This window comes from Amblyraja radiata, chromosome 15, assembly GCF_010909765.2.
Source record: "Amblyraja radiata isolate CabotCenter1 chromosome 15, sAmbRad1.1.pri, whole genome shotgun sequence".
NCBI classification, from domain to species: Eukaryota; Metazoa; Chordata; class Chondrichthyes; order Rajiformes; family Rajidae; genus Amblyraja; species Amblyraja radiata.
The window spans coordinates 33,916,766-33,929,588 of NC_045970.1; the positions used below are offsets into that span (position 1 = coordinate 33,916,766).

Consider the following 12,823-nt stretch of genomic DNA (forward strand, 5'->3'; position numbering starts at 1 on the left):
TTTGGGTCAGGACCTTTCTTCAGACAATGTACTACTGGACGTTGACAGTTCTGGTGTGGAGCTCTCTGCTCTTGTTTATAAGCAAAAACATATGGGGGGTATCTAGTCACATCCTTATCCAAAAGGACACAAAGTGCTGGAGAAACTCAACAGGTCAGTCAGCATCACTAGAGAACACGGATAGGTGACGTTTCAGGTCAGGAATCTTCTTCAGAATCGTCCCCACAGAGGCCTTATCTCTGCACCCCTCCACCCCCACCTAAATAAGTTTTGGACCCGTTCTGTTGAGCAGCTCTTCTTTCATCATTTCCACCTCCCAATGTTTAGTTTCCTTTAGTGTATTGTCATGTGTACCGAGGTACAGTGAAAAGCTTTTGTTCAACAGCGGAAAGACAATACGTGATTCCAATTGAGACATCCACATTGTACAGGTACATGATAAAGGGAATGACGTTTAGTGCAAGATAAAGTCCAGTAAAGTCAATAAAAGATACTTGGAGGGTCTCCAATATAGATGGTAACTCAGGATCTAGTCGTTGATAGGATGGTTCAGTTGCCTGATAACAGCTGGGAAGATACCACTTCTATACCTTTTGCCCGATGTGAGAGGGGAGAAGGGAGAGTGGCCAGGGTGTGACTCGTCCTTAATTATGCCGATGGCCTTGCTGAGGCAGTGTGAGGTGTAAAAGGAGTTAATGGAAGTGTGGTTGGTTTGTGTGATCGTGTGGGCCGCATCTGCAATTCTCTGTAATTTCCTGCGGTCTTGGATGGAGCTGTTCCTAAACCATGCTGTGATGCATTTCAATAAAGTGACAACTCCTTTTCCGGTCTCCAACTTTCCACTTTGTTGTTTCCTCATCCTTATGCGTATGTCCAAACCTGGGAAACAGGTCAGGCATACTAATGCAAAAGTGTTGTCTGATTTTGTGATTGTCGCGCTTTCACAGGGCAGCAGCTCGTCTGGGTAACACTAAATTGGATTAATTTGTGCTTAAAAAAAGACAGTACGTTTCCTTGGCTGTTGATTTCAAAGCAAATCCTGCCCTCTTGAGGCAAACAGTAAAATGTTCAGGAAATGCAATTTCTTGCTTGAGGATTTATAGAGACCCAATAAAATTTTACAGCATCAGGAACAGCAACTTGGCAAAAACAAGATAGGAAGACTGAAGTTTAGAAAAATGTGTGCAAGGCATAAAGCTCCAAAGTGTTTAAAGATAGATATCCTTCTGATGATAGTAAGTGACTTAGAGTCCATTTTCTTCTTTAATGCTTACTACCAAAGTTCTATTTCTTTCTAATGATGGACACAAAATTGATGAACACACAGGAGTAACTCAGTGGGTCCTGACCCGAAATGTCACCTAACCATTTTCTCCAGAGATGCTGTCTACCCGCTGAGTTACTCCAGCATTTTGTGTCTCAACCAGCATCTGGTCCGCAAGACAACAAATGCCAGTAACAACCAAAATTAATGTGGGGCGAGACTGACTAACCAAAATCCCACATAATGATATTAACAAACAATTGGTAGTCACATAATAATATATTGTACAGAAATGAAAAATTGCAGAAGCTCTTCAATATGCAAAAGGTCACAAAGTGCTGGAGTAAATCAGCAGGTCAGGCAGCATCTCGGGAGAAAATGGAAAAGTGATGTTTCGGGTTGGGATCCTTCTTTGTGAGTCTGTGGAAGGGCCCCGACCCAAAATGTCACTCATCCATGTTCTCCAGCGATGTTTCCTGACCTGCTGAGTTATTGCAGCACTTTGTGACCTTTTGCATATTGAAGAGCTTCTGCAATTTTTCATTTCTGTACAATATATTATTATGTGACTACCAATTGTTTGTTAATATCATTATGTGGGATTTTGGTCCTTAGATGTGGCCCTTGTGGCTAAGGGGATCAGAGGGTATGGAGAGAAGGCAGGTACGGGATACTGAGTTGGATGATCAGCCATGATTATATTGAATGGCGGTGCAGGCTCGAAGGGCCGAATGGCCTACTCCTGCACCTAATTTCTATGTTTCTATGTTTCTATGTTTGTGTCCTTTAATATATTGTAAAGGATATTTAAAAACATTAGAAAAATAAATGCAATACTGAGCGGGCCAAATGGAACAAGCTATCGGAAGAAGTGGAAGAGGCATGTGCTATAACAACATTCAAAACATTTGGACAGATACATGGATAGGAAAGGTTTAGTGGGATTTGGGCCAAATGGTCAGTTCAGGGAGGCAACTTGGACAGCATGGGTGAGTTGGTTGGAAGGGAATGTTTCCTGTCGTGACCTCCCTTCTACCTCATTGAAGACCCTTGGACTATCTTCAATCGGACTTCGGACTATCTTCAATCGGACTTTATCTTGCACGAAATGTTATTCCCTTTATCCTGTATCTGTACACTGTGGACGGCTCAATTGTAATCATGTATAGTCTTTCCGCTGGCTGGATAGCACGCAGCAAAAATATTTTCACTGTACCTCGGTACACGTGACACTAAGTCCGTCCTTTCGCCCTTTTTTATTTTTATTTTTAGTCCTGTTAGATCAAAATGTTTGTTGTAGGTTTTCTTTTATGTGGTGGGTGGGGGGAGGGGAAGGGGGAAACTTTATTTCTGCGTTTTTCCTCAGAATCGCATCTCTGGCCTCTCCACGCGGCCTACCGTCGGGACTGGAGCGGCGTTTCCTGTCGGGACCGGCCAGAACCCCAGTTTCGGCGGCGGCACAGCGCTGGGACACCATCATGGAGCGGGCGATGCCTTACCGAGTCACCGTGCGGTAAGTTCCAGAGTGCTGTGGCCGCCGACTCCAACATCCGAGGAGTTGTGGCTGCGGGCGTCCAGCCTTGGGCGGCGCTGGATTTAAAACACCGCGGAGCCTGGGATCCGAGATCGCCACAGTCGGAGCTCCGACCAGCTCGGCCTGAGGACTTCGGGTGCCGTGGTCTCCGGGGAGGAAGCGTCCGCTCCAGACATTCCAAGCCGCTGAGGAGTGTTCACCCGAGGCCGGTGTTCCATCTTCCCGGCAGGTGGGCCTATAACATCGGGCCGCCGTTGCGGCGACGGGCCTGCGGAGGCCTCAAGTAGGCCCCAACCTCGGGTGGACTAGGAGGAGGAGGAGGACTGGACTTTTAGGTGCCTTCCCCTCACAGTGGAAAGTGTTGATTCTGCTGTTGGGGGGACGTTCGTGTTGAATCCTATAGTGTATTGTGTCTTTTTTTCCCTTCTTTTTTATTTTATATGGATGTAATGGTAATCTAATTTTTTTCTCTGTAAAGCACTTTGGCTTCAACATGATTTGATTTAGAAGTGCTATAGAAATAAAAAATACTTACTAGACTAAACTAAAGTAAACCAAACTCTGAAGGGGCCTTAGCAAATATTTTCTGTAATCTTATTTGATATTAGAAAAGCAGAATGTTAGCGAACTAACACCAAACTGTACCTTACTTGGTACACGTGACAATCAAAGCCCTTCGACCCAAAGATGCTTCAAACATCCCCCCCCATTGCGCACGCGCAATAGCGGCCCCTGGCCTCGACACAGTGCGCACGCGCAATAGCGGCCCCTGGCCTCGACGCAGTGCGCACGCGCCGCACCGGCCTGCAGCTGTGACGCGTGTTTGCAAATGGCGGCGCCCAGCCGGTGAGACGCTCGCGGCCGCAGCCGAGCATCGGCATTAGCAGAGTGAGTGAGTGAGTGAGTGAGGCAGGGCGGCGGCGGCGAGTGTCACAGGGAGTTACCAACCAGAGGCTGCAGGTGGTGGGATCATTGATCAGGTCACAAAGTGCTGCAGGAACTCAGCGGGTCAGGCAGCGCCTGTGGAGGGAATGGTAATGGGGGAGAGGGGGAGGAAGTGGATGATGATGGGGGGCGGGGGAGTAATGGCCAGGCGACGTTTCGGGACCCGAGGCTGCAGAAGGATCCCGACCCCTGAAACGTCGCCTCTCCATCCCCACCACAGATGCTGCCTGACTTGCTGAGTCTCCAGCTCTTTGTGTTTAACTCAAGATTCCGGCTTCTGTAGCCTCTTGTGTCAAATGACTGGGCTTGTAATGTAATGGACTCAGGAGCTCAAATCCTACCGTGGCGGGACTCGTCTACAGACTGACGGAGGACGGGTGCGTCGGTTGGGAGGGGAGGAGGGTGGGAAGGGTCGGTTAAGGAGAGGAGGGAGGGGGAGGACGACTAGGAGAGTGGGGGAAGAGAGGAAGCACAGGGCACCGTGATTCCAAACAAAAAAGACTAGAAGAGCAGGAAGGAGACCGATAGATAATACATTCTCTATCGCTTATAAGCGAGTTCGGTATTCCAACTGCGCATGCCCAGGTCATGGGTCACACGCAATAAACGTTCTCGGCGGCTGTGCTGCTACGTGGGTGCAGACCTGCGTTTCGTCCATGGTCGTGATCGGGCCCAGGTCTCCGGTGCTGCAGGCGCTGTTGTGTTGCTGCTGGGCCATCCCCTTCCCTTCCCGGGTGTCCCGTCCCTGTCTGGGAGTGGCCGGGAATGTCCAGGGTGGCTCAGGGCTGGCAGGGCGCTGGCCCGTTGAGTTGGCGTCCCAGGCTTGCAGCCGGCGCGGAGGGAAGACTCAGGCTCGGCTCTGCCTGTCCCGCCGGGTTGACCGGCAGCCCTGGACTGGCGGGGCTCCGGCCCGTTGCAGTCGGGGCCCGGGCTTGCAGCCGGCGCGGAAAGGAGGCGCTGACTCCGATTCGGCTCAGCCTGTCCCGCTGGGTACACTGGCAGCCCTGGATTGGCAGCGCAGAGAAGAAGCGCTAACTCCACTACTCCGAGCTGGTGTCTCGTCAGTTCAGGGCTGTCGGTTAATCCGGCGGGACAGGCAGAGTTGAGCTGGAGTTGGCGCTTCTTCTCTGCGCTGGCTGTGGTCCTGAGCTGCTGCTTCGGCGGGCCGGTGTCCCTTCGGTCCAGGATTGCCCCTGGAGGGGGATGGGGCGATCGGGGAGGACTTGGACCGTTCAGCGGCGGTTAGGGGGTGCTTGCGGCGCCCTTTGAGAGATGGGGCTCGAGTGGGGCAGGAACAAAACTTGCAGGGATGGCGCCTCAGACTTAATCTGGATTAAATAGTCTGATAGTGAGCATCTTTTTATCTCACACCTATTCTGCTGTGTTTACAGGTGCCTTTATTTTGCCGCATTTGACATTTATTTTTCAAGTACTTCCTTTGAAAGTGATGTGTCAGGGTTATCTTTGAATGTCAAATATTACATGTCAACTTTGTCTTAAGTCCTGGCACTTCTTGCCCAATAGGATTTGGGAGCACCTTCACCAGAAGGCTCGCGCTATCACTTTCTAAAGGGCAATTGGGGATGGGCAACAATTGTCTTGTGAATTTAAAAAAAAATAAGAAAGCAGATTGTGAAGTCTAAAATACCACAACCATCCCTACAAAGGGAAAGTGAAACTTCTAATCAAAATTACAATGATAATTGACTCTAAATTACTGTTTGTCTGTTAAGCATGTCGTGGGGTTTGATTGGGAGATTGGGGGCAGAGGTGGAAGAAGATTTTATTTCTTAAAATTCCTTATTTCAGGTATAAAATCCTGAGGAGAACCTAAGGCTTCAGAATGGAGGCACAAATCTCTGCAGATGCTGGAATCAGGAGTAAAAAATAAACTACTGGAGGAATTCAGCAGGTCAAACAGCATCTGTAGATGCAAAGGGAAAGCTGACGCTTTGGGTACAGATTCTGCATCAGCAACGAGAACATAGAGGGAAAATTGCCAGTAATTAGAAGTGAGATGGAGAACAGAGATGGGCGGCCGTTAATTTGACGAACTCGATGAGAGGTGGGGAAAGCAATGCTGGGAAGATGGAGCCCGGTGGGGGCAAGGGGAATGTTGAGACAGAGGTTTGGTAGGTGATGGATGGATACAGGTAAGGGAGCAACAATGAGCAGATGGAACGGGGCGGGGGGAATAGGAAAGGCAAAGCAAGGGAAAATGCACTCTGCTGAATCGGTATTGTATGATCGGTATCTAAGATTGTGCTCATGTATAGTAAAGGGCCTGTCCCACTTACGCGACCTTGGCTCGCAAATTACGCGACCTCGTGGTCGCTTGAGGCGTACGGGCACAGTATGGCTGCACGGGGCCGGTCCCACTTAGAAGCGCGGAGGGGTATGGAGTTGTGCGGGGCTGGTCCCAACATCGCGCGGGGTTCAGGAATTCCAGCAGTGCCCGAAATCTTCGCGCGCCAACGGCCTGTCGGCCCGCGTACGCACGCAGGCGCATTGCGGTCGTACACGCAGCGTCTTGACGGTGTATGCCTAGCGCGTGGCGTTGCGTGAAGACGTCACTGCCCGACGCCGTGCGACGCCCAAATTCAGTCGGCCCGCCTCCTGCCCAGCTGATTTGTAAGCAAGAGGGCTGCTGCTAACAGAAGTCTGTTGCTGTTGCAGCAAAGCAGTCTGCATCTTTTCCATGATGATCATGGAATAGCAGCCAGCAACCCCCCTTTATATGCGTAAATGATGTCACGCGCGAACTTCGGGCGACCTCCGCTTCCGGTTGGTCGCGGCAATCGCATGCAAGTGGGATAGGCCCTTTATACTTTTCCTGAACCATATGCAAAAAAATAATTTTACTACCTTGGTACATGTGGCAATAAAGTACCTTTGAACCATACAGGCAGAGGGAACTGTTTAATGAAAGTGGAAGGACAACGTAGATCTCTGCATGGCGATGTGCAATCATGTGTTGCAACTCCTGCAATTACAGGGACAAATACCATGGGAGCAGGGAAAGTGCTATCTATGTAGGGAGTCTTGGTGGCAGTAGTCCTTGTGAAAAAACAGGAAGTGGTGATGGAGTGGTGGGGGTGAAGATGAGAATGTTGTTGGAAACCCATTGGAGCTCGTGCAAATAGTGAGGGATGATGTGCTGGACGCAAAAGGTGGGGCGAAAGGTGAGGGTGCAGAGAACACAATCTACTTTCTGGGGAGTGAGACCAGCTATGCGAGATCTGGTGGAAATGCATGTGCACCAGAAGGGAAGCTACATTTCTGGAAAGAGGGAGACCTTTCAGTAGCGCTAGAGGGAGGAGCCTCATCAATCAGACAGAGCAGTGGAGGTGGGGAATGGACAGATGTTGTTTTGGGATGGGACTCTTTTTCGCACTAGAGTACCTTTTTTTCGGACTAGGGTCCCATTTTCCAGACTTGGCTTCCAACCCAAAAAGTCGCCTGTGCATTCCTTCCTTCCAGATGCTGCCTGACCCGCTGAAGTGTGGAAGCAGGTCCTTCGGCGCACCGAGTCCACGCAGTACAATCGTTCTATCCTACACACTATGGACAATTTACAGAATTTACACAATTAATCCACAAACCCTTGTGTCTTTGGAACGTGGGAAGAAACCGGAGCACCTGGAGAAAACCCATGCAGTCACAGGGTGAACGTACAAACACCATACGGGCAACACCCATAGTCACGATTGAACCCGGGTAAGGCAACAACTCTAGCGCTGCGCCACGCCACTGTGCCACCCCTTGTGTGTGGCTCATGATTCCAGCATCTGCAGCCTCTTGTGTCTACAAATTACTGGGCTTGGAATGTAATGGGCTCTTGGGTTCAAAACCCACCGAGGAGAGACCCTAGTACAGACTGTTGGAGGGGTGCATCGGGTGAAGAGGTACAGTGACGCCGAACATGGAATGAGGGACAAAATAGGCCAGAAGAGAGAGAACGAGACTCATTTGAAATGGATGAGCGATAGAGATTTGAGAGATGTTCAGATGGAGCTCGAGTGGGGCAGAAACAAAAATCGCAGGGGTAGCGTCTCAAACTTAATCTGGATTGAGTAGTCTGATGGTGAGCGTCTTTTTATCTATCAGTTGCCGATGCTGCTGTGTTTAGCCTATATTGAAATTTATTTTTTCAAACATTTCCTTTGAAAATGATGCATCAGGGTTATATCTGAATGTCAAACATTACATGCCAACTGTGTCTATGTCCTGGCACTTCGTGCCCAATAGGATTTGGGAGCACCTACACCAGAAAGCTTGCTCTATTGCTTTCTGAAGGGCAATTAGGGATGGGCAACAATTGTCTTGTGAGTGTTGACCTGGTCTTGAAAGTGAATAATAAAAACACGAAACCAGGTTGTGAATACAGAGCTTTGTCTAAAATACCACACCCATCCCAGAATACAAACCAAAAGTGAAACTTTTAATTAAAATCTAACTATTGTTCACTCAATTGCTAAAAAACCACACTAAAAACTGATTGTGAATGCAGTGTTTAGTCAGACTGAAGAAGGATCATGATCTGAAACATTACCGATCCATATTCTCCAGAGATGCTGACTGCCCTGCTGAGTATTTCCAGCACTGTGTCTATCTTTAACAAGATAACTCATTCTTGAACGACAAGCTGTTTCTATGAATGCTGTGGAAAATATAAGAAAAAACGGTAAGTTCATCGATGGATATTTTATGAAACTTGAAACTGTATTATGCAACAGTTTTGCCGTCCTTTTAAAGTTTTACGTTATCGTTTGCATTACAGTGTTTTCGATTTTTCCGTGGAACCTCAGTCCTCCATTAGATAATCGAAGGCTAAATGTAGATTCATTAGAGTCAGCATGAAGTGGAGATGTAGGCAAGGCCAGCATTTCATGCCTGATAATAACTATCCTTGAAAAAATGGTGGTGTTGATTTAAAATACTGTACTCATTGCACACAAAATAAGATGCCTGCCTTATTAAGATGGACATTCTGGGATTTTTAATCCAGTATCAAAGACGGAAAATGCATGACCTTGAAAAAATAATGGGGACTGTGGCTTCAAAAAACAGGAAAGCAGACTATTATCTAAATGGTGGCTGACTAGGAAAAGGGGAGATGCAGCGAGACCTGGGTGTCATGGTACACCAGTCATTGAAAGTGGGCATGCAGGTGCAGCAGGCAGTGAAGAAAGCGAATGGTATGTTAGCTTTCATAGCAAAAGGATTTGAGTATAGGAGCAGGGAGTTTCTACTGCAGTTGTACAGGGTCTTGGTGAGACCACACCTGGAGTATTGCGTACAGTTTTGGTCTCCAAATCTGAGGAAGGACATTATTGCCATAGAGGGAGTGCAGAGAAGGTTCACCAGACTGATTCCTGGGATGTCAGGACTGTCTTATGAAGAAAGACTGGATAGACTTGGTTTATACTCTCTAGAATTTAGGAGATTGAGAGGGGATCTTATAGAAACTTACAAAATTCTTAAGGGGTTGGACAGGCTAGATGCAGGAAGATTGCTCCCGATGTTGGGGAAGTCCAGGACAAGGGGTCACAGCTTAAGGATAAGGGGGAAATCTTTTAAAACCGAGATGAGAAGAACTTTTTTCACACAGAGAGTGGTGAATCTCTGGAACTCCCTGCCACAGAGGGTAGTCGAGGCCAGTTCATTGGCTATATTTAAGAGGGAGTTAGATGTGGCCCTTGTGGCTAAGGGGATCAGAGGGTATGGAGAGAAGGCAGGTACGGGATACTGAGTTGGATGATCAGCCATGATCATATTGAATCATTTGCAGGCTCGAAGGGCCGAATGGCCTACTCCTGCACCTAATTTCTATGTTTCTATGTTTCTATGTTTCATTTAATGCTTGCCACCTATGCTCGTTTAGGTTGTGGTGTCTTAGATTTGACAGATGCAACCGATAAAGATGGTATAAACCACAATTTGTATATACCATTATGGTATAAACCACCATTTGACGATGGTATAAACCACAATGATGGTGTTTTACTGCTGGGGGAAATACACTGTATAGAGGGGCAGATAGAATTACAATCAATGGGTTAATTTGGCCAAAACAAGCTGCCGTAGGAAGTAGTTTAGGCAGGTACTGTAACAACATTTAAATGACAGGTACATGTTTGGGATGGGAAAGCAGATGCTGGTTTTCACTGAAGATAGATAGAAAATGCGGGAGTAACTCAGCTGTTCTGAAGAAGGGTTTCAACCTGAAACGTCGCCTATTCCTTTTCTCCAGAGATGCTGCCTGACCTGCTTATTTACTCCAGCCATTTTATGTCTATCTATGGACAGCTACATGGATAGGAAAGGTTTAGAGGGAGATGGGCCAAGCGTGGGACTAGTGTAGATGGGGCATCTTGGTCGGCATGGATAAGATGGGCCATTGTGACCTGAAAGTCCATTTAAGTGGGGATGTCACTTTGACATCACAATGCTACCTCAGCACTGAGTCACCGCGGACTTTGCACTATTATGGTCACTCTACTTAATCTGTTTTTTGCACTATTGCGGTCTAGTTTACTGAGAATGACTAATAGCATTTAATGTTTATTTCTTGTTCCTGTAAAGCTGCAACAAGGAAGAATTTAACTGATTGGATTCATATCTGACGTATGTGACAAATAAATGATGGGATATGATACAATAGTACTTTATTTATCCCAGGAGGGAAATTGGTTTGCCAACAGTCATAAAATACAACAAATACATGCAAAAACAAGATACATGAATACAGTTACACAAGTCTTTTAAGTTTTAATGTAGTTTAAGTTAGAGATACAGCGTGGAGAAAGGTTCTTCGGCGCACAGAGTCTGAGCCAACCAATGATCACTCGTATACTAGTTCTATCCAACACACTTGGGATAATTTACAGAAGCCAATTAACCTACAAACCTGCGCATCTTTGGGTTGTGGGAGGAAACCGGGGCACCCAGAGAAAACCCACGTGGTCACAAAGAGAACTTACAAACTCCATACAGACAGCACCCATCGTCAGGATGGAACCTGGGTTTCTGGCGCTGGAGGCAGCAACTACCTCTGCGCCATTGTGCTGCTCTGGAAACCTTTTGTGCTGACCTTGCATAACTTTGTTCATGTTTTAATTTAAAAAAATCTGACACTGCAGATTTGGTACTTTTTATATTAGTGTCCAAAGTCCTTAGCCTGACCATAATAATTATTATCATTCACTTCAATCTCTACCATTTACTCGGTTAACCTGAGAGTAAAATAGCATTTCACAATAATGACTGTTGAGCAAGTTTATTATGGTTAAGGTTTAATATGTTACAGGTTTAAATGACATTTAATATTGCGTTGGGGGGGGGGGGGGGGGGAAAGACAGATAACAAATAGGCACAGCAACATTGGATTGTAAAGGGCAAGGTCAGTTCTTTCTGGTACTGTAGTTCTGACATCTCTGGGCACTTGCACTGTACCTACAAACGATGGATGTCAAAGGTAAAGGTATGCGCCTTGAGTTTCTTGTTTTTCATTATTTTTTCATGACCTGTTGTCTTTTTAAGTAGGTCTAATAACAGGGTTTCTTCCAGACTGAAACTGTTATCCGGAATCCTTCAAAGATCTTGCCGTTATGATAACCCAGGTAGCGTGTGTGAGTGCGGGTGTTTGCATAGGTCTTTGTTAAATTCTTCCTGAATCTTGAGGCACTCTTCTTGTATCGGGGGTATTCTGCACAGAAGGTGTGGAATAAGTCGGGAGTCAAGCTGCAGGTGGAGATTACAGCTTGTGAAAAATATAACGACCTTGAGAAGGCTCGTCACAGTTCCTTGCTTCGTAACGGGTCTTGTGTTCAAAACGATTAATCCAGAATGCATTTTATCATGGCATCATAAATTAGAGACATGATTACAGGCCATTAAGAAACAAATTTGATATCTAGAAGGCACCACTTCACGTTGGAAGAAGTAACCGTCTGAAAAGCTGTTTGGATGCGGTTTTGGACATCATAGCTTTGGAACTATCTGGCTGGGTTAAACAAGACATGATCGCCATTCTCAGGTCTTAACATTGAAATCTATCATGTGTCCGAGTTTCTTGTATTTACAAAACTTGTTCATAATCCATTATTTTTTTTTAAGTAATCTCTGGAGAACTTGGATGTCTGACGTTTAGGGTCGGGACCCTTCTTCAGATCCGAAATGTCACCTATCCATGTTCTTCCGCTGAGTTACTCCAGCATTTTGTGGCCTCATGTGCAATTTCTTGCTTCTGCTAATAAATGGGAACTTCTTATTTTGTGATATTTATTCCTATTCGCCTTGTTGGAAAAGATAAATCCCAAATGGAAGAGAGAGCACGTTTAAAAATGTTTTGATTTGTACAGTTTTAAAATATGTGATCACAACATATTAATGAGATTTGTTGACACTGGTTTGTCTTGATCGTGGATTCTGAAAAATTCGAGCCAATCTGTAGGAGATGTGCTACCGCAACATCATGTTTGTTTTTTTACCACTGAAAGTTTGTGTTATTAGGAAGGAGGTTTCTAATTTTACCTTTTATCATCTCATTGCTGCAGGAGGAATAATGTCCCCGAAAGTGACAACAGAGCTGTTAAAGCAGCTGAGGCAGGTGATGAAGCACCTGAGTGAACCCATCCAAGCCCTGATTGTGCCATCTGGAGACAACCATCAGGTACCCTGACCAGTCACCTCATCATTGAAAATACACACGTCATATAACTTGTCGGAGCAGAATTCACCCATTCGGCCCAAGTCTAACCTGCCATTCAATCATGGCTGATCTATCTTTCCCTCTCAAACCCTATTCCAGGGCTGCCAACATTGGGTGAGAGTTGGGGTGTGAGCAAATTGCGAGAGACCAAGCCCTAGGGAGCGTAGCGACCGAGGAGGGTGGAAAGGTTGTGGGAGGGGGGTGTCCCATTGATACGGAGCTTTTACATTTTTCAGCTTGAAATTGTGCAATCTGGTGCATACTGTAGCGAGTCTTTTAACTTTGAATTGAATTGAATACCTTTATTGTCATTCAGACCTTACGGTCTGAACGAAATTTCGTGCCTGCAGTCATACATACAATCATA

At 46.4% G+C, this 12,823-nt stretch overlaps 1 protein-coding gene across 4 annotated transcripts in view; it reads left to right on the forward strand.

Moving 5' to 3' along the window:
* The first annotated feature begins 3,579 nt into the window (after positions 1-3,579).
* The window catches only part of xpnpep1 (X-prolyl aminopeptidase 1), a 56,833-nt gene continuing 47,589 nt past the window's right edge, over positions 3,580-12,823 (forward strand). Inside the window, exons 1-3 of one of the 4 annotated variants that reach the window (XM_033034003.1) lie at positions 3,588-3,686; positions 8,313-8,427; positions 12,302-12,417. In XM_033034003.1, the coding sequence (XP_032889894.1) occupies positions 8,397-8,427; positions 12,302-12,417 (147 nt within the window). In that variant the 5' untranslated portion in view covers positions 3,588-3,686; positions 8,313-8,396. Of the gene's footprint in view, positions 3,695-8,312; positions 8,428-12,301; positions 12,418-12,823 lie in introns of all 4 variants that reach the window. The other 3 variants (XM_033034004.1, XM_033034005.1, XM_033034006.1) reach the window with 3 other exon arrangements.